Below are 21,140 nucleotides of genomic sequence, written 5' to 3' on the forward strand. Positions count from 1 at the left end.
TATCTTGGCCAGACAGGTTATCTTTACAAGGAACAAATTTCACAAGAAGCCTACTCAGGGCCACTGACCTACCTAAATTCTTCATATTGTCCTGTGCCGTCTTTAATCTACATATAAACCTGCTCTTCTAATGAAACTCCGGACTATAGGGGATAATGGATAATCAGTGTAATATACAGTCTCTGTTAGCAAACAAACTGAAGCATCAGTATCATCTTGGGGAAAGTCTCAGAGATAAACATGCTCCCTTGTCTGTTCATGGTATCTGCCGGGATATTACTTTTAAATCTCTCTTGTGGCGTGGCTGATGTTATCGCTCCAGCCGAATTAGTTAACCAAACTCTGCATTACTGTGTGTTATTTAAGTATTAATGGGCCAGATGGGGTGCATTTCCTTGCAGCCCTGAGGCAGCACTGATTTTATAATGACTCTTCAAGCTGGGGCTGATTACTGCATGTGAACTTCGCAAGCTGGAAAGATGAGGCATTTGGGGGAAATTAGACTGTAATTTAGCATTTATTATCAAAGGGTTGGGAGACCTGTTCCAGGAGCCCCACTTGCTCCCGGAGCAGTAGGCTGCTTCACACCCCTCCCCGGGCTGGCAGGAGTTCAGACTGACCGCGGCTTCCCAGCTCACCAGCAGTCGCTTGCAGGCAGCCTGTATCAGCGCCGGCACTGCACGCAGGAGGGGGTTAAGGACGACATGGGGACAGGCCACATGCCTTGTGCAGAGCACACGGGCATGAGGAGTGCCGAAAGAACACACAGAGAGGAGGCTGCAAACCACCTTGGGCTTTCCCTGGTCAGGGGGCAGGTTTTGATCTCTGTAGCCTCAGTTAGAGCACAGAGCAAGCCCTTGCCCCCTTACCAGGCACCTCTGATGGATGCCGCTCGTCCCTACAGCGGTGTCAAACAGCAGCGTGCTGCTGGATGTGCTCCTGACGCCCTCCGCAGCCAGCGCACACCAGCACTGCCAGGCAGCCTGCCTTGCAGGGACCCGAGCCCTGTTTCAGAACAGGACCTCCTGCATGCAAGGGACATGAGCCACTTTCAGCCAGTGCCGGTAGCACTACAGAAGTGGTTTTGAGAAATACAGGGGTGTTGTCTGCAGCATCAACGCCTCTGGGCGATTCCTTGTCACAACCCAGGCAAAGCTCACTGCCTCTGTGCTCCCAAAATGTGCACCAACAGACCACAACTGTTACTCCAGATGACTTTAACATCCAGAATTTCTGAGAAAGAGAACTACTCCAAACTCCTACAAGGACGTGCTGAAAACTTGAAACCAAGATCAAAGCACCCTATCTATGAGAAAAAAAGATAGTTTTCCAAGAAAATCTGAATCACAGCAAGAATTAAGCTGACAAAATGTGTGAGTCATTCACTTCATAAGTACCAGAGGGACTACACTCTGGGATGTCCCTACTTCTCCACCAGCAAACCTGTTAGGCTAGGACCTCTCATCCAAAACAGGGACCAAAACTGTAAAATAAAAGACTTTTCCTCCTGAACCATGGACCAGTCTTTGAAATTCCTCCCCAGAATGTGATCTGCCCAGACAACACCACAGCTGAAACGGCAAAGGACAGTCCTGCGCTTTCATTAGTATGAACCTCAGATCAGATTCAGAGTTTTGTATTTACTTCCTGTGAAATCTTCCTAAGAATATTGAGATATTACAGGCAATTTTGACACTTTAGTGAAGTCACATTTTAGTGAAGTCACAGCTCTGAATACTGGCCTGTGCACACAAAACCAAGCCAGCAAGGTTGCATAAAATCGCCAGGATTCATCTGATGAAAAATACCACGCACCACCTCAGTTATTTCATCAGCTAAAGAAACATTGGCTGGAAACCCCATGCCAGCTGGTCAGAGCCCTAAAATAGCTTTTGTGCTCCTAAAGGTGTATAAAAAATGCATTAAGCACAAGAAAAGGTATTTTTATACTTTCTAATTATTCACCTGAGCAGAATATCATCGACACAGGAAGAAACGACACAGCAGCGGGGCAGGCATGCACAGATAGAGCACTCACCTTTAGGAAACTTCAACATTTATTGGGAAGCAATTTAAGTTCCAAACTAACGTTTCCCTTCCTGTGTGGCTACAAGAAGCAGAGCCAAGCGCTGTGAGCGTGGGACTGTAACGTGTAAAATGTGTGTGAACAAAGAGTTTGCCATTCAAAGGAACAAACCTTTTATTTTCATGCGGAGGTGGGGAAAACCAGGGGGAAAATGCCACGCTAATTTGAGCGATTGTGTGAAGAGATGAGAGTCAGTAGGAGAGACCGTGGGGGAGCTATGGATTTGAAGAAATACTGACATAACAACTGTAAACAGCTGTGGCAAGATCTGGAGGTTTGGACAGGTCCCCGCTCAAAGTGCTTGCTTGGATCACTGGAAAAGAAAGGGAAGAGCATTGGCACTAAGAATAAAGGCAGACAGTGTTTGGAGAGCACAGAGCTGAAAAAGATAAGGTTTGCCTTCGGAAGTAAGGAAGAAAAGGGATATTGATGATTAGGTTTGTTTATGTTGGGGTGCTCTGGTTACAGTAAAATTTAGTGGTTCTTTTTGAAGCAAACAGAAAGCCCAAGAGAACTCAGAGTGGATTTAGAGGGCTCAAAAATAAACAGAGCTGTGGCCTGGAGAATCTAGTATTTGTAAACAGGCCCTGAACAAGGCTCGTATGGACGGCGAGCTTGTGAGCAACGGGGAAACGGTGAAGAGGGGACCGGAGAGCCCCGGGGTGATCTGGGTGCGGAGGGACCTCGGCAGGGCCAACCTCCTGCTCAAAGCTCCGAGGGCAAGGCAGGCTGCTGAGGGTGCTATCCGGCCCGCCCCGGACAACCGCCGAGGGGCGGGACCGCACGGCCCCGCCGGGTGCCTGCCCAGCGCCGCCCCCCGCGTCCCCCCGCCCGCGGGCGCCGCCCGACGCCCCGCGCCGGGCCCGGCCCCGGCTGCTCCACAGCCTCCGCCTCCTCGCACGCGCAGCGCACCCACCGCGCCTCACCCGGCCCCCAGCCCGGCCTGGCCCAGCCCCGCAGGCCCCGGCTGCGCCCGGCAGGCCCCGGCACGGCAGCCGGCGCCGTACGAGCTGCAGCGGGGTCAGGCCAGGCCCCGGCGCGGCCCTGGGGCTGCGCCAGCACCGCGGGAGGGCACGGTGAGGCCGCTGGGGCGGGGGGTGCCAGGCTCCGGTGTCACCAGGCACCCGCGTTGTAGGCTCACGCATTGCCAGGCTCCCCCTTTATAGGCACCCACGTTGCTGGGAACCTGCGTTGCCGGGTACGGCCATTGCCAGGCAACCGCGTTGTAGGCTTGCGCCTTGCTAGGCACCTCTGTTGCTAGGATCCTGTGTTGCCAGGCACTCCCGTTGCCAGGCCCCCACGTTGCCAAGCTCCCGCATTGTATTTTCCCGCGTTGCCAGGCTCGTGCATTGCCAGGCACCCGCATTGTAGGCTACCGGATTGCCAGCCTCCCCCGTTGCCAGGCGCCCCCGTTGCTAGGCAGTCCGGTTGTCATGCCCCGCGTTGGCAGCCTCCCACGAGGCGCCGTCAAGCCCCGCCCCTTAGCGTACTGAGAGGCAGAGAAGTTCCGATTGGGTAAAGATGGTCACGTGAATAGAGGACGGTGGCCGAGCAGGGTCCGGGAACGGCCCCTCAAGGCCGGGTGGGCTGGCGCGTCTTCTCGTTTCTCATTGGCTCTCCCGCATCACATGGCGAGGGGAGCCGCTGAAGCCGCTGCGTGCCTATTGGCCGGGCGTCGCCGGGGGCGGGCGGGGGAGGTGCGCGGATGTGGGCCTCGGCGCGGGCGCTGCCGGCAGCGCTCGGTCTCGCGCGGCGGCTCCTGGCGGGCAGGGCCGGCCCCGGGACGGTGGCCGCCGCCATGTCCGATCGCTCCGCGGCGGTGCGGCCCGCGCGGCGCCCCAAGGATGTGCCGCGGCACGTGTGGGCGCGCGAGCGGCGGCGGAGCGCGGGCACGGGCCTGGCGGGGCCCAACACCGTGTACGTGCAGGTGGTGGCGGCCGGGGGCCGCGACGCGGGCGCCGCCGTCTACGTGTTCTCTGAGTTCAACCGGTGAGGCCGGGGCGAGGGTCGGGGCCGGGGGGTCGGCGTTTGCGCTGTGCTGGGGCCGGGGGACAGGGATTTGGGCTGTTCTGGGGTCGTGGGATGGGGCCGTGCCGGTGCGCCCCGCCGGGCCTGCCGTGACGCCCGTTCCCCCTCAGGTATCTCTTCAACTGCGGCGAGGGCACGCAGCGCGCCATGCAGGAGCACAAGTAAGTGGGGGCAGCCGGGGCGAGGGGGGCAGCCCCGGGGCTGTGCCCGGCCCTGCTCACTCTCGGCCGCCCCCGTCTCGCCCCTCAGGCTGAAGATCTCCCACCTGGACAGCATCTTCCTCAGCCGGGTGGCCTGGGCCAACGTCGGCGGGCTGCCAGGTGAGTGGGGGGCGGCCGGCGCCCCGCTGCAGCCGGGTCCTCTCGCCGGCCTGGCCGCAGGCAGCAGCGGTCCCAGAGGTGGCCGCTTTGCAGGGTGCCCGGCGGGTGGAGCGTGGGGTCTCGGCTCTCGGGAGACGAGAAGCGCTGTTGGAGCTCCTGGGGTGCACCTGGGGCTCTGCGGTGCTTCCAGCTGCAATGTGGTCTCTGCGACGATGCATGCGAGCACGTGGCGGGAGAGGCACTGCCTCCCAGCCCGCATGGCTTTGTCCTCCTGAAATCTTCTAGAGTAGAAGGCATTACCAGTGTTAACCAGCGTTGTGTTGCCAGCAGGGAGGTGTTCATGTGTCAGAATAATTTGAGTTCAAAGGGACCTGCAGAGGTTTGTGGCACACCCCTGCCCTCAAAGGGGGATGAGATTAGAACAGATCGCTTGGGAACTTGTCCATTAAAATTCTGGAAATCTCCAAGAAAGGAGGATATTAACAGTCTGTTTTTTATCTGTGGAGATAAGTGCCTTGTTGAAACTGCCACAAAGCTGAGGCAAAATGGAATTTGGATCCAAGTTCAGCTCTGGCCTTCCTGGAGAGGCCCAGTGCTCCTCGGTGCTGAGAGGGATCTTCCTCATGTGACCTGCCAGCAGTCAGTGGGGCTGTGATAAAGCTGTTTCTCTGCTTTCTTTTAGGTATGATTCTCACATTAAAGGCCATGGGACTTCAAAGATGTGTTTTCCTAGGGCCGCCAAAGCTGGTAAGTAGGGGAAGCTTGCTGAAGGGGGAGGGAACCCTTCAAGTGTTAAAGCTTACCTTGGAATTGGGGGAGCTGGTGTCAAAGGAGTGAATCCTCGTACAGGTATAAAATGCTGGTCTGAGTTAATGCTAGCCCCAAGGTTCTGCTGGAAGGGCTGGCTTTAAAAAGCAGATCTCTCCAGTTACACACAGGACAGCGTCAGACAGCTGCTTAAAACTGTCTTGTCAGCTAATATTCTGGTAAATTATGTTTTGGAAGAAGGTCATCCGTTGTTCTCCTGTCTGCTCACTCCCCATTTTCTTTTAATAGAAACTTGATTTCTGATCTGCTTTAACGTGGTTCTTGCCAGCCTAATGAGGTGTCTAGGCTGAAAATTTCCAGTCCTCAGCATTATTGTATTTCCTTGCAATATCTGCTGACTAATTATATTGATGGAAGGGATGGGGAGAGCGGTTCTTTATTTTCCTCTCTCTAAGTGAGTAACGCCCACGGGAGGTGGGACACAGGCCCAGTGCTTCCCGGCGGGCTGTGGCTGCCAGTGTTTGCCCCTGGGCGTTGAGCCTTCCACTCCACTGAAAGCAGTGCTTGTAGCTGCACTGCTGGGGCGTGCCCTCCTGACACGCTGTCTCTCTTCCAGCAAAACTACTTGAAAGCAATTCGACTCTTCCCTGGGCCCCTAAAAAGGATGGATTTAGGTATGTAGTTCAGTGACCTGTGGCTTACGTGGACTTGTAACTTTTTGTTTCAGCTGTAGCCAAGGTTGCATTGAATGGTAACACCTTCAGAATAAATGCCTCCGGTTTTGCTCCACTCAGAGAAAGTGTTAAACATTTGTTTTGATCTGATACGCTGTTCAACTCCACCCCAAGAGCGGCCTGGAAGAAAAACAGTGTTACCAGCTCTGTTCCTGGTGGGCGGCTGCCTGGCTGCAACACAGTGTTCGGTTTTAAACCACCGTAGAGGCTTGTCACCTTGCTTACTGTGGTACCATGGGCTACTGTTTGTGGGTGCTGGGCTTTTAAGAACTTTAATTATTCATTGATCTTTGCAGTTGGGCAGAGAAAGGGAAGGAGGACGTTCAGCAGGTTTTGTTTAAGAAAGGGAAAATATATTTTCCTGATTTAAATTTTTGTAGAGTGTGAATCTCTTCTTATGAACATATTAATGCTGATTTCTGATTTCTTCCTAGCTGTGCAGTTGCACACAGAGCCTGAGTACAAGGATGAGACGATGACAGTCTACCAAATACCTCTTACAGGTGAGCATGTGACACTGTAGTCAGACAGCAGGAGCACTTGTTCAGTAACCACACTTTAGGTGGTTAAAGGAGCAGCTTCTCTTTGCAAGCCTGAGTAAGGAGAGGTTTATTAATTTGCATGTGTTTCTCAGGAGAATAATCTCTTTCAAAGAAACAACATCTGCTGAGTCAGGGCCTTGGTTTGTTTCTTTAGGTGTGGGTGTATAGAATGACAAGTGAAACATGACTGGATTCGGCTTTCTTAGCCGACTGAGTTTTCTTACTGCTGGAAACTGTGATGGTTAGAGTACAGGCACAGACTTGACAGAGTTTAGCAGTTGTGAGAGAATCCGAAGGACTTGGGTGACAGGTGGCTCCTGAAATGGGTGACTAGAGTATGCAAGCGCAAGCCAGACTCGGGGGAAGAGTTCTGATTCTGGTGCAATTTAACCATGACTGTCATGGAAGAGGGAATGCTGCTCGTGCTTTTCTTATCTGTCCTTTTTGATTGAGTGATCTTGGTCTGGTTTTATTGGATTTGGGACAGGAAAGCCACTAGTTGCTGGAGATGCATTGCCTCAGAGTCCTGGAGCATCAGCCCGAGGTGGAAACAGCCCTAAAAAGGACACAGGGCCTGGATCCCCAAGAGCTGCGCAGCAAAGCTTGGAGGAGGGCAAGGAAAAAGAAAGCCCAAAGAGAACAGGTGAAAAAAATGGAATGATCTTTTTAACTTAAATGCATATCCTTAATTTGGCTTTATTTCACTAGTCCTCTGAGCCTTTTGCTCTCTGGAAGTGAGGTCTGTAGAGAAGCTCAGCTGAAGGATTACATGGAGCAGAATGAGTTCTGGTACTTTGGAGGTTGATGCAGTTCTAATAAGGCCTAGAAATTGAACGTGATTCCTTCTTGGGGTGTGATTAGGCCCTGTAGTAGTTTGCCCTGGCTGCAGTGGCTGCTCCAGCCTTTGTAATTTAATTAGGAGTGGATATTAGGGTTGACTATTTTTCAGTCTTGGGCTTTATCTTGGCTGCTTGTAGCTGAAACTACTGCTCTGATGCTTGTAACATTTTGCTGCTAGGCTCCACGCTGGCTGGAGGATGATGTTCCTGTTAATGCTTTAGCAAACATTGACACATTTGGGCTTTAGGAAAAATGAGTCTGTGATGATTCTGAGTGGTTTTGTTTTCTTCTACAGGTGACGAACAGAAGCGTGCAGGCAGGCATCCCGATCTGGTGATGGCTTTCCTTTGTAAAGTAAGCTTGGACGCAAACATGTCTAAATCAATGTAGAATAAAATATAAGAGTATTTCAGCTGGGCAGGACCTACAACGACCACCTAGACCAACTGCCAGACTGCTTCAGGGCTGACCAAAGGTTAAAGCATGCTGTTAAGGTCATTGTCTGAATGCCTCTTAAATACTGACAGGCTTGGGGCATCGACCACCTCTCTAGGAAACTCATTCCAGCGTCTGACTGCCCTCTCGGTAAAGAAATGCTTCCTAATGGCATTAGGACATTTCATTTCTCTAAATAGATTTAATTGGAGATAGCATGTTCAAGCAGGACTTTGAAGCTATTTTGTGATTCTACTTTTCAAAGGTCAGAGTAACTGTAGCATGAGTAGGAATGTGTAAAAACTAGAGACTTTTTTTAGAAGTGTTTTTTACAGAGCAGGCAATTGAGAGTATAGAGGTTCTGTTCTTAATGGTTACAGTAGGGAAGTCTGTCCTTACTTGGATAAAGAAGGGAGCAAGAAGCAGCAGCAACAATGTGATATTGGAAACCAGAAAGTCTAGTAAAAGGTTTTTGGGAGTGGATTAAACTAGTGGCTGTGGAACTGAAAAGAAAAGAAAAAAATCCCTTGGCTTGTGGGGAAATGCTTGAACGGGAAGTATGTGGATCTTGTTTCCTGGCCCTCTTTATTTGGCTGGTAATTCTGTTTTATTTAACTCTTTTCAGATTCACCCAAAGAAGGGAAAATTCCTAGCAGCTAAAGCTCAGGAGATGGGCCTGCCAGTGTGAGTACAAGATCCCAGCCTGGGGAATGGGCAACACCAGGCATGCTGGTGTTGGCAAGCTAAATATTTCTACGGCCTTGTTTTCAGGGGAACTCCAGCCATTCTTCCCATAATTACAGCTCTCAAAAATGGGGAGAGCATCACTTTTGAAGGCAGAGAGGTAAGACGGTATCTGTGCTTTCTGCTGTGGCTTTGCCATCCTCCCTCCTTTACTGGGCTCCCAGGGTGACAGTCATTTTGTGCAGAACGTTTTGCCTGCCAACAGGTGTTGGGACACGTGTTTTTTTCTGTTCTTTTTTAACACCCATTCTTGAGGCAAGGGTAGGTGATGGGCGCCTGCCTGTTCTCTCTCATCCCTGCTAAGAGGTTGGCATGGGTTTTGCTGTTTTTGAGCTTTGAGTGTCTACTTTTGGTTGGTGACTGGTCACTGTTCCAGCCTCAGCTTGTTGCTGGATGTGGCTCCTATTTGGAGTATGTCTGGGGCTGTTGCAGGGGTATGATTAGGGAAGTAGGCCCTGAAGTGAATTGATCTGTGAGTATGGCTGTATGTCTGCTATTTGTCAAGGCTTCTTCATCTCCCCTTCCCAAAGCTGCTACAGGTCTAGGAGTGAGCCAGTGGAATTAATCCCTGCATGCTTTATATCTGGGGTTTGAATGGCTGTGTAGCTTACTGTTCCTTACCCTCCTTACCCTTCTTGCTCTACTTGCACCTCTTAGACAAAAGAAGTTCAATGATTCCTGTGGGCAGGGTCTTAATCTCTCAAACACTAGTCTGAAATGAGAGGCAGAGCCAGCTCTGGCCATGTCCAGATGACCTGTAATTGAGGATCCTAACCTGGGAGGTAGAATTATCTTTGTCATAAGAATTTCCCAAAGCCTTTATTTTCTTAGCCACGCTTTTGCTACCATCTGAATCTGCTGTGGGAACCTAGAAGCTGCTAAAATTCCCTTCCTTACATTAGGTTGTGCTTTGCTTTGAGACCAGGATTTGTTGTTACATAGCTGTCGTGGTTCAGCCCCAGTCAGCAACTCGGGACCCCGCAGCCGCTCGCTCACTGCCCCCACACCTGTGGGACGGGGGAGAGAATTGGAAGAGCAAAAGCACAAAAAAACTTGTGGGTTGAGATAAGAACAGTTTAAATAATTAACATAAAATAATAATAATGATTATGATAATAATAACAATAATGATAATATAATGAAAAGGGGAAAAAACCAAACACAAACGACACAACTGTTCATCACCTGCCGACCGATGCTGCCCGCACCCGAGCCACGATTGCTGCCTCCCTCCCCCGGCCAGCCCCTCCCAGGTAACATACTGGGCATGACGTTACATGATATGGAATATCCCTTTGGCCAGTTTGAATCCGCTCTCTTGGCTGTGCCCCCTCCCCTCCTGGCTGCTTGTGCCCCTGGCAGAGCACGGGAAGCTGGAAAAGCCCTTGGCTAGTACAAGCACTGCCCAGCAACAACTAAACCATCAGTGTGTTGTCAACATTGTTTTCATACCAAGTCCAAAGCACAGCACTGGGCCAACTGCAGTGAAGAAAATTAACTCTATCCCAGCTAAAAGCATGACAACAGCAAAATGCAAACCTGAGTAACGAGAGCAGAAAGGGAACAAGAACTGCAGTGCCTGGGTTTGCTGAGACAGCCCGCTTGGAGCTGCCTGCTGGGGCTGGCTGGTAGAACAGCCACTGAAAGAGTCGGACATAAAGGTGCGAGAAGGACTGCGTGTATAGCCTGATTGTGGTGTGATCTTTGTGTATCTGCCTGCAGCTCTTTCCTGAAGAACTGTGCACCCCTGCTGATCCTGGCCCAGTGTTCATTGTGCTGGAGTGCCCTCACGAGGGCTTTGTGGATGCTGTCTGTGAAAACGAGACCTTCCGAAGGTAGCGGGGCTGGGTAACCCCTGGAGTCTTTGGGGAAGACATCTGTGCTGAGCTTTGCCAAAGAGCAGCTCCTGTTCTATTCTAGATGTGTTGGTTCTTGTGGCTGAGATCTGGGCTGTTTGGCACTGTTAAAGAGCTAGAGATGCAGGAAAGGACTGGTGGTGCTATTTTTGGCCTTTTAGGAAAGGCAGGCCTGTGTAGGGCATGTGAGTTCTGTGACTGTGACAGGCCTGTCTTCCCTCAGGCACCTCCAGAGAAGGAAATGTGCACTGGTGTCTTGCGGGGAGCGATGCAGAGACTGCCGCTTCCCTGTGCGGTGGAAGCCTGGACTGCACGTAACCTCTCTGTAGGGCTTGTGCAGAAGCACGTTAGGCTTCTGAAAGACCCTGCAGATGTTGGTTGCTCTTCAAGGAGAGGAACTGCCCTGGTGGGGAGAGCATAGGTGTCAGCAGATGATGAGCTTGAGCCTTGTACTGACCACGATGTGGAGCCTGGAGCTCCTGGGCTGCGCTCTTAAGATCTGTGCTCTGCCTGCCTCAGGCGGGGCATCTCCGGTAGCACCAAATGGGAGAGGGGAGGGGATGCCAAGGTGATGGAGGACAGAAGCACAGGTATTCTTTCTGTATTTAAATGTGCCCCAGGTACCAGGAGGGACTTCCTGAGAACCAGGTGGCCTTGGTTATTCACATGACTCCGGAGCCAGTGCTTAAAGACAGCCGCTACCAGCAATGGCTGGAAAGGTATGTGATCATCTGATTACTTGGTTTCATGTCGCTGTTGGAGGGCAGCATGTTCTTATGGTACAAATGTTTTTCCCAGATTAGAAGTAGCTGTTGGCTGGCAGCAGGGCTCTGCTGGCTCAGGTGAGATTTCAGCTAGTGGCTCAGGTGTGCTCATACGCCCAACTCTAACATGGGGCTGAAGCTGGTGTGTATTTTATTGTCCTTTTCACAGATTTGGACCTGGAACTCAGCACTTGGTGCTCAATGAAAACTCCTCTGCTGTGCACAACCCACGCAGCTACAAGATCCAAACTCAGCTGAACCTCATCCACCCAGAGATCTTCCCTCTGCTCACCACCTACCAGAGCAAGGTAGGCCAGGCCCTGCTTGCCTGTGTACCTCATGCCCCTGAGCAAAGAACATGTTTAATGTCACTCTTCTCCCTGTAGGAAGAAGAGGCTGTGTGTAGCGTGCCCATCGTGCGAGGAGAGTGCCTCTTGAAATACCACTTCAGACCACAACAGGAGTGGCAGAGGTTGGTGGGGATTTGTGACTTATTGGTTTTTTGGGTGTTGGCTTGAAGCAGCTTCTCAGTGTGAGTCTGTGCTGAGGGAGGACGGTGTGTCGGCATCCTCTGCATATTCCTACTGGCAGCCACGAAGGGGTAGCTGCCAAGCTGTCAGCTGTGGCTTGATGGGTGTGTTCCTGTCCCTGAAAATCTCAGACAAGGTGTAGGACACGCGTGAGCAAACCACTGAGAACACCACCTGCCCATAGGTTTGGAGTGTTGTTTCTGTCCCTCCCTCTTGTAGCCTCATGTGCTCCTCTGTCCTCTGCTTTGACCTCATACGCTGTGCACCCGGCTGTGGCTGTGGCAGGGAGAGACTTTCTGGGGGCCCGGTAAAAGTCTTATCAGGCTTTCTGGGTCTTCAGCTGGTATCAGCGCTGAAAGCCCCAGGTGGTTAAACAGTTGCAGGCTTCTCCATGGTGCTTGCTTTGTGGGCAGGTAGGTGAAGCTGCTCAACGGGGAGGGGACCCTGTGGTGCAAGTGGATGCCGGCTACCATGGCTCAGATTTCTGGCTCTGTTGAGCACAATAGGAGGACCCAGCTGCCAGGAAGAGTTTAAGTTTCTCTGCTTAAGGTGTCTGAAGGCCTGTAGTACTTACTGCACATGCTCTGATGCAGGACCAGGACACAGGTCCCTTATGCTTTGGAGTGGTGCCTGGAGCCCTTTTGGGTGGCGTTGCCTCTCCAGGAGACTCCACGCTGCCTTGCAGTGCCCTCTAGTGTCTGGCAGCTCTCTGGATCCAGTCAGCGCAGGGGAGCATAGTGCTATTCCAGGAGCTTCTCCAGTTTGGTGGAATGATTATTTCTGTGACGTGGCTCAGGCCAACCAGGCCGTTTTGGCACGCACCACACTCATGGATGTATCTTCCCCCACCCCTCAAAATGGAACCTGGAACGGGTGTTTGACCCTTTGTTCTAAGGCTGTTTGGGTACACTAATTTGGCACTTTGCTCTGAAAAGTGCTGTTTTTTTCAGTTCCGGCTCTGCCCCGTCCTGATACATGGCCTGTTCTTTCAGAGATGCTGTGACTGTTTGCGATTACAATGCATTTGTTAGTGAAGCCTTGGATCTCCCAGACTTCCAGACTCGTGTGAAGGAGTGCAAAGAAAGCCTGTCTGCTGTACCAGGTAAGGATCAGCAACTCGTCTTGGATCGGTGTAATGGGAAGTAGGAGGTCACAGTGACCCACTGCTTTAGAGCCCAGACAAAGCTGTGAATGTGCAATTTTCCTGCTGCTTTAGAGGTGGTCTTAAGTCCTCCCGGAGCTGTGCAGAGGGCAGGCTTAGCACAAACTGGATTAGCTCACTTCAGTTGGATTTATGTGGTCCTGTGCTTCTGGTTTTCTAAATCTTCTGGGTTTGGGGTTTGAGCGCTGTTGGGGGCAGTTAGAGACGAAGCACTCATGTGATGTTTCTCTGAGCCGACCAGAGCTCTGCTTGTGTTGAATGCTGGCATAGCAGCCACAGTGCAAGTCCTGCGTCTGGGAGCAGCCTTGCTCTAGAACCGGCTCCCTGTGGTGCACTTTCCTCTGAATTCGGTTGTCCCGTTGGCGGTGAGGCTTTCATGGTACAACACAGCACTGCTCGTTCACTGTTTGGATCCTGATTCTGGGGAGAGTCGGGGCACCTGTAGAACAGGAGTCGCGTCCCTGTTGGACGGCCAGCTCTGTCGTGGGCAATAAGCAGAGTTCTTGTCTGCCTGCCTTTGGAGATGCAGTTATGCATTGTGAGGTGTTTTCCTGGTGGCGCTTGTTCTGTCTTCTGTCTTCCCTTGGAAACTTTGCTGCTGTAGGAAAGCCAGAGGCTGAGGGAGGCAAAAATGAACAGGCTGGACATGTAGACTCTGGAGTTACTGGGCTGTTGAACTAAATGGTGTCTGTCTGGGCAGTATGTGGATAACACAAATTCTTGATGTCTGTCTTCTCCAGGAAATGTGAGTGCTTATCCCGAAATTGTGTTCTTGGGAACAGGATCTGCAATTCCAATGAAAATCCGAAATGTCAGTTCCACGCTGGTAAATACCAGGTAAATCCCAGCGTCATGCTTCTGCTTGGAGAGGCCCGGTGTTTCAGGAGGGTGTTCCCCAAGGGCTGTTTTGACCAGTGTGTTGATGACACAGGGAGAGTGCCCCTGTTGGGGAGTCTGTAGGACTTTGCTTTCAGGCCCCTGTCTCTCTGTAGGTAGGGAAGACTTGAGAGCCACTTGTAAAGCCAAACATTTAATGTCTTAATTCATTTTACCATCTGCCCCAAGGGTGTGTTCAGCATCAACACAAGACCAGAAAGAGCTATGCAAACACAACAGTCTTTCTAAAGCCTTGGCTAGTAGGACTGGAGTAGCATTTAGAGGTGTAGAGCACTGAGAGCTTTCTGCCTTCCAACCTGTAAGATCCTTTCCCTGATGGGGCCTGGTCAGAGCTCATACAGCAGCTGCTAAATGTCTTTGTCACTTGTCTTGCCAGCTCTACCCGATCCCTGCTCTTGGATTGTGGAGAAGGAACATTTGGACAGCTCTGTCGCCACTATGGAGAGCAAGTTGACCAAGTGCTGTGTAACATAGTAGCTGTGTTTGTGTCTCACATGCACACTGATCATCACTCGGTAGGTTGGGTGTGTTGGAAGGAGCAGGGGTTCTGTGCAGGCATGCTCTGCTCTGTGTGATTCAGAGGTAGCTGCAGCTGATGAATGTAGGCTGCCATGCTGTTAGGGCTGCACTTCCCCTGTGCATTCCCCAGGCACTACCGAATCTTTCTGTGTTTCTAATCCCCTCTTCCTTCCCATTAGGGGTTCCTGCAGACTTGCTGGAACCGTCCAGTGTTGAAATTTTTAAGCAGTGTCCAACCCAGCTTCCTTCAGTGCTTTGCAATAAAGAGTCGCAGAAGGACCAGTGGGTCCCTTCTAGCCTGGGCCTGATCAGGGCAGGCTGTTTGCTGGTCTGCAGTCGTGTCTGGAAACCACACTGGGTCTGAGATGTTGGGCAGAGACCTTCTGCTCTCTACCTTTTTGGGAGCAGACACAGCAGCACTGGGAAGGGCTGAGGGGCTTGTGGGCTGCTGGCCACCGGCTTGGGGGTGTAAGCAGCATGTTGCAGTTGCAGCGGCTCAGTGCATTGCGGTTACTGCTAAAGCAGTAATGAGTGATTTCTGACTGTAGGTTTTCCAAAAACTGCAGCTCAGCGAGCTGCAGTAGCACTGTTGCCACTCACACCCCAGATATCTCTGACTACAGCTTGCTGTCTTGTATATTTCCTTGGCAGGGCTTGTTGAACATCCTGATGGAGAGGCGGAGAGCTTTTGTAAGTAGCGTTGTTGTTTCACTGCTCCTGAGCTTGCCTTAGAGTGAGGGGAGGGGAACTTCTGAGTAGTGGGAAAGCACTGTTATTTCCCTAGGTATTTCTTCTTTCTGATCTGGTGTATACCCAGTACTGACTTTTCCCGCACACGCCCCTTTGCTTTTTCAGGCAGCCCTTGGTCAGGCTTTCAGCCCTCTGTTTCTGATAGCTCCTGAGCAGATCATGCCTTGGCTACATGAGTATCACAACCACTGCGAATCGATTCTTGGAGACATCAAGTGAGTACCATCTGTGTGGTATGTGGAGAAATGTCCTTGCTGGGTCCTTACTCAAGGTAAACTACTGTCATCTGTTCCCCACACCCCTTTGTTGAAGGTGACTGACTCCTTCCACTGTGTGCAGAATTAGGATGTGCAGTTTGCCAAGGGGAGGATCGGGTTTGTTACTCGGTTGTGCTACTTAACAGAGGCTTACATGTGGCTTCCCTGCATGTAAGTTTTCTAAGCAAATTCAGGAGAGGGGAGTTGGGCAAGTGAAGAAAGATTCCTGGAAGAGAGAATATTTCACAGTGGGGAAGAAGTGGTTGGATGAGTTACGGGGCACTGGATAGTGAAAGCAGGGGGAGAAACAGATGGGTGCGCAAAAATGTCTTAAGGTGCTGAACTGGGAATAGGAGAAATAGGCGGCTTAAAGATAAGATCAGGTTTTACTTTGCAGCTGTCCTTAGTTCTCTCTTCTCCCCTCCCTCACAGAATGATTGCTTCCCAGTCTCTTGTGAAAGGCTGTGAGAACATCAAACCTAAAGCCAAATGGTTTGTCAGTTCTCTGTTAGAGAACTACGACTTGGCTGAGGTAAGCTCACGAGCTGGCAGGTCCAGTTGCTATGAGGGTCAAGAGGGGACGTGACGTCTAACGCTTGTATCCTTGTTTAGTTTCAGACTTGTGAAGTCCAGCACTGTAAAAATGCTTTTGCATGTTCAATGATCCACAAATCTGGCTGGAAAGTAGTCTATTCTGGTGACACAATGCCCTGCATGGCCTTAGTACAAATGGGTAGGTGACAAAAACCCTCTGCTTGAAGAATCTCTTGGGCAAAGGTCTCGAACTGTTGGTATCTGAAGCGGGCTCCCCCAAACTATTGGTGCTATGCCTGCGACACAATGAGGGGCTAAGGGGGAAATGAGAGTTCTTGTAGGCAGCTGAACTAGTCTATATTCAACTGAAGGTTAAATACATTATTATTTACACAGGGAAAAATGCTACCCTGCTGATCCATGAAGCAACGCTGGAAGATGGCATGGAAAAAGAAGCAATAGAGAAGACGCACAGGTGGGCTTTGTTCTGCTGCCTCTCGCTGTTAGGAAGGTGAAGATGCGGAGCTGGGCTTTGTCCTTGGTAGAGAAAGACCCAAGTCCTGTAGATGGTTCTGACGCACATAGAACTCTTCAGCACTAAAAATGGTGTCACTGCACCAGCTGTGTAACTCTCACAGCTCCTCTGGGTGTCCCCTGAGAGATATGGGGAAAGCTTTTTAAATGGACAGTAGTAACTCTACAAATAGACTAGCCCAAAGGGAAGGTCCTCTGCTGGGTGACCTTTCAGGACTAAGCTTAGGAGGTAGAAGAGTCGTCATTCCCTCCCTCCACCAGCTAACTGCATAATTCAAACTGTGTGTGCAGCCAGTGATGCTGAGCGCTGCCCCCAGCAAAAGTGGAGAGACCCGAGAGCAGCTTCTCAGAATGACATGTGAGTTACAGTGCAAGAGAGCTGGACTTGCTGGCACCCCTGGGACAAGTATTTGAGTCCCTGTCCCCAGTTTGTGGAGGTCTTAGCTGTAGAGCTCCAAGAAAGTACAGGCGCTTCCCTGCCCTCTGAGTCATTTGGAAGTCAGAGACTTACCACCAGTGCAGGTTGCCAGAGGAGGAGATGCCTGGGCGTGCCTGAAGCAGCAGGAATGCCGAGTGCCCAGCCAGCGTTAGTATCTAGCATTGGCTGTTGGTGTGGTGCGACCTCAGGTGCTTAGGTGCAAAGCAGCCTGCCCTGCCCCATCAGAGGGGCAGTGCTAGCCAGCCTGCGTGTGACCGGGGTACGTGGTGCCCTGTTCCTGTTGCAGCACGACTTCCCAGGCGATTCAGACTGGGATGAAGATGAACGCAGAGTTCATCATGCTCAATCACTTCAGTCAGAGATATGCCAAGATCCCGCTGTTCAGTGAAGACTTCAGCGAGAAGGTTGGCATTGCATTTGATCACATGAGGGTAAGTCGGGAGCTTTGAGCCAGACTGCGGGAAAGGTTTCAGTGTTACTTTGGGATGGCTGCTCATGAATTATTCTCCACTTGTAATGTTGTATCAATACCCCAGCTCCTTCTGAAGAGTAATCTTCTCTGCACCAGCTCCTTTTGCTGCTGGCAGCAGACATGACCAGCGTGGGGGAGGATGGGTGGCACAGAGTGAGACAGGTGCTGATGGCTCTTGAGAAAAGAGGTCTCAACACGCTGGGTACTTACCTTGTGTCACCTCTATTCTGTGCGTGCTACTCCCAGCTGAAGACCTGATTTTGCTTCTGTTCCCACTCCCTTCTCAATTGGTGTGCTGCAGAAGGCATCCAGGCACCAAAAGCTGCTGCTGTAGATTGAACAAGGTCGTAGCAGTGAGAAGAGCTCACTAATCAGTCAAAACTTACAGAGCGTTCACATTGTTTCTTGTCAATGTAAAGAAAATGTAAATAACTTGGCCTATGGGATCTGTGAGCTGGCTGCTGTAGGGTTAGAAATGATGACCTGCCTGCTAGTGTAAATGCAGCTGACAATCGTCAGCGAGGTCAGGGCTTCTCTGTGCTGGGGCTGCACAGAGGCAGAGGTGGTGCCCTGCCCTCTGAACGGGCAAAAGATGGGGGAGAAGGAAAACAGAAAGCAATTCTCATGCAGGTGTTCCTGTACCTGATGTATTTCAGGTACGTTTTGGTGACTTTCCAACCATCCCCAAGCTGATCCCGCCTCTGAAGGCTTTGTTTGCGGATGACATAGTAGAAATGGAGGAGCGGAAGGAGAAACGGGAGATGCGCCTTCTGAAGGAGACTGCTATAGCCTTGGACAGCCTGGCTGACGGCGAGAACAAGGAAGCGCCGTACCAGAAACGGAAACAAGCCAAGAACCATCAGGAACTACCAAACAAGAAGCTTAAAACAGTAAACTGAAAGAAACAAGGTTGGGAATGCTCTGCTCCGTAAGAGGTGCCTTGCTCTCCGCAGGCCTTGGGAGCGTGCAGGGCCAAGGGCTGCCCGCAGGCACCATGGAAAAAGGGGCTGGTCAGTGTCTGGGTTTGCTTGGTCATCGGTGGGTCTCCATGGGGTGACGCCACCAAGCCTGCTGTTAGCAGCACGAGTCCTTGCGGCGACACTACCTGCCCATCCAGTTCCTGTTCCCGGGCCTCGCCAGTCCGTGTGTCATTTTTCTCTTTTAGCCAAAAGTTCTTCTTGCTGAACTGTTTTAATGTTTGGTTTTATCCTAGAATCTATTGCTGCTGTTACATTATCAATTGCGACCTTTGCAGGAGATCTGGCTTGAGAAGCCCTCGAGGGGCTGTGGATTCACCAGAATAATGCGAATAAGGTCTCTGGGTTATGAGGAATGTAAGGAGGTATCAGAAGCCAGCTCATAGGAGGAAATTTCACAATAAAATGGGACCCGATTAATTTAGGGATATGAATGCTGCTCTGTTCCCATTTTATTTTGGGTTTCTCAGCTTTTTTTTCCCCCCATAAGATGAGTTTTCCAAAGCCTTTATTTAGAATCTGAATAAACCACTCAGCATTGTCCTAGAGGCTGTGTTTTGTCTAGATTCCTAATGAGGACTTAGGACAAATAGCTGAATTGCTGGAGAATGACCTCGGTTGGCTGCTGCTGCAGCTTTACAGCATTGGTGTAAAGACCAAGATCTCACCCCGGTGCCGGATCCTCGTGCCTGTTCTGGTTGTGTTTTGTGCCAGCAAAACTATGTCTGCCTCTGCTACCTGACATGCAGGAGCTTTGCTTCTGTCAGTTTGAGCTGGTACCAGCTGGAGGGGGCTGTTGAATGGCTCCAGAACAGATAACAGCATGTCCTCTGGAAGATCCCAGTCACAAAATCACAGAAGGCAGGGTCTTAAATATTCTTAATCTGAATCTGCTTAGTGCTTTCTGAAGTGAGATTACATCCCACATCCCCACAGCCAGGGGCATAGGTGGCACCTGGGCATCCATTTCACAGAATTGCAGAATCCCAGAAGGGTGGGGGTTGGCAGGGCCCTCGGGAGCTCATCCCATCCCACCCCCTGCTGGAACAGGCACCCCCAGAGCAGGGGCACAGGGCTGCGTCCAGGCGGGGTGTGAATGTCTCCAGGGAAGGGACCCCACAGCCCCTCTGGGCAGCCTGTGCCGCTGCTCTGGCACCCTCTGTCACCAGTCATGGTTGGGGGGGATGGGAAAGCTGGCGCAGCAGGTCTGTGGTTAAGGGAAGAAGCATTTTTGCGGCTGGCTGTGGGTCGGCTTTGCTTCCTTCTCGACCCGTGCAGTTACTGAGGGGGTTGGTAAGCAGGAGGGGGAGCTTTGCCCTGTTTAAAATAAGGAGCTTGGTTTCAGAGGCAACTTGAAGGCACTGGGCCCCCAAGCGCCGCTCTGCAATGATACCAGCACCTAGAAACAACTTAAGGCTTCATTTTAAGGTGATGGAAAATGAAAACACAAACTAGCAGCAAAGCATCTTTTTGATTAGCTGTGCTTTAATATGATGCTTGTCTGAAGAGGAAGCTGGGCTGTGGACACAGCTGGGCTTCTAAGGAGAGCTGGGGACCTGAGGGAAGATGGAGCAAGTGTGTGTTATGGTGCAGGTGTGAATATGCCCTCCAGGGAGGGCATGGCTATGGCTGGGGTGAGGCCGGCGGCCCCTGGCCTGCACAGGAGCCCTTGTCGGAGAAGCAAATCTGTCATTTCACAGAAGTAAAGAAGGGTCTTTTAGTTAGAAAACGATGACCGCCTCTGCGCACACAGGCGTCGATAAGGTGCGAACACCGCCGCGCAGGGAGGCCGTAGCGCACAGGCTCCAGCTCCCAGGCGCTCGCCCGTGCCCGGTGCGGGGAAGGGGCCCGGCCCGGTGCCCAGGGGACCCGCGCTGCCTGAGCCGGGGCGGGGAACCCGCTCCCGGGGCGCCGAGCGGCGCCGGCGCGAGGCACAACCCGGCCCGCGGCCGGTGCGGGGCGGCCGCCGCTCCCCGCCGAGCCGGGGCCCGCCCTCGCCTTCCCGGCGGGAGCCCGGGGGCGGCCCCTCGGCGTCCCCGGGGCGACGGCGGCTCCTCCCCGCAAACACGGGCCGGCGCGGATGGCGGAGCCGGAGCGGGGCGGCGGGCGGCTGGGGCGGAGCGCGGCGCGGGCGCTGGGGGTGCCGGCGGGGCACTGGGAGCGCTGGGAGCGCTGGGCGGCGGGGCCGCCGCTGCGGGACTTCCTGGCGGGGGCGGCGGGGCGGGCGCTCCTGGCCTGGCGCGGCCCTGCCGGGGAGCCGGTGCTGGGGCCGCTCCCGCCGCCCGCCGCCGCCCGCCCCAAGGCCGTCTTCTTCCTCCGGCCGCCCGGCGCCAGCCCCGGGGAGCTGCTCTGCGGGGACCTGCCGGCCGATGCCCTGCGGCACTTCGCCGCCCTGGTGGAGGAGGTAAGGCCCGGGCAGCCCCCGAGGCGGCGGCCGCCCCCGGGCCGGGCGCTGCCCCCCGCACTGGTCCCGGGGAGGATGTGGGTCCTCGCCACCGGGCTCCTCGGCCCCCCTCCCGTCTCTGCTGATGTGCCCATACCCTTAACTCTGCCCTTCACAGCACCCCCGGGCCCACGGGGGTCTTTAGAACTCGTTTAAACATCCCAAATCCCCATCGGATCAGCTCTGGGCCTGTCTAACAGGGTGTCCTGTGGGACTGATCTGTGTCGCAGAGGTGTCGGGGCTGGAAGGGACCTCTGCGGGTCACCCTGCCCAGCTCCCTGGTCGAGCAGGGCCGCCCAGCACTGGTTGCCCAGGACTGTGTCCAGAGTGCTCTAAGTATCTCCAAGGATGGAGACTCCACAGTCCCCCTAAGCAACTCCCTGAGTTCTCAGTCACCCTCACAGTGAAAAGGTGTTTCCCAGTGTTCAGAAGGAGCCTCCTGTAGCTCAGCACCTGGTTACCTCAGGTGGGCTGATGTTTTCCCAAAGGCATCTTCAAGAGGTCCCAGT

At 52.6% G+C, this 21,140-nt stretch overlaps 2 protein-coding genes across 2 annotated transcripts in view; both read left to right on the plus strand.

Moving 5' to 3' along the window:
• The first annotated feature begins 3,768 nt into the window (after positions 1–3,768).
• ELAC2 (elaC ribonuclease Z 2) lies at positions 3,769–18,736 on the plus strand. The gene is made up of 24 exons (XM_075111016.1): positions 3,769–4,075; positions 4,225–4,275; positions 4,364–4,434; positions 5,117–5,181; positions 5,819–5,876; positions 6,371–6,439; positions 6,966–7,121; positions 7,614–7,672; positions 8,379–8,437; positions 8,525–8,597; positions 10,220–10,332; positions 10,974–11,072; positions 11,287–11,425; positions 11,504–11,589; positions 12,640–12,749; positions 13,550–13,646; positions 14,083–14,221; positions 14,877–14,915; positions 15,081–15,190; positions 15,665–15,764; positions 15,845–15,965; positions 16,163–16,241; positions 17,026–17,170; positions 17,868–18,736. Exons 1-24 carry the CDS (start codon positions 3,792–3,794, stop codon positions 18,108–18,110), a joined length of 2,565 nt encoding a protein of 854 aa, XP_074967117.1. The 5' UTR covers positions 3,769–3,791; the 3' UTR covers positions 18,111–18,736.
• Positions 18,737–20,282: 1,546 nt separating this feature from the next.
• The window catches only part of DNAH9 (dynein axonemal heavy chain 9), a 55,200-nt gene continuing 54,342 nt past the window's right edge, over positions 20,283–21,140 (plus strand). Inside the window, exon 1 of the mRNA XM_075111673.1 lies at positions 20,283–20,592. The gene's annotated coding sequence lies outside the window, so the exon portion shown is untranslated. The remainder of the gene's footprint in view (positions 20,593–21,140) is intronic.

The sequence above is a fragment of the Phalacrocorax aristotelis genome, chromosome 16, assembly GCF_949628215.1.
Source record: "Phalacrocorax aristotelis chromosome 16, bGulAri2.1, whole genome shotgun sequence".
NCBI classification, from domain to species: Eukaryota; Metazoa; Chordata; class Aves; order Suliformes; family Phalacrocoracidae; genus Phalacrocorax; species Phalacrocorax aristotelis.

Excerpts from the sequence above, each read along its gene's own strand:
- ELAC2 (XM_075111016.1), top strand. The coding sequence starts at position 3,792 with ATGTGGGCCTCGGCGCGGGCGCTGCCGGCAGCGCTCGGTCTCGCGCGG. Across the intron at positions 8,438-8,524 it reads CAGGAGATGGGCCTGCCAGT|GGGAACTCCAGCCATTCTTC; the intron begins GTGAGTACAAGA and ends CCTTGTTTTCAG. Across the intron at positions 15,765-15,844 it reads AGAACTACGACTTGGCTGAG|TTTCAGACTTGTGAAGTCCA; the intron begins GTAAGCTCACGA and ends ATCCTTGTTTAG.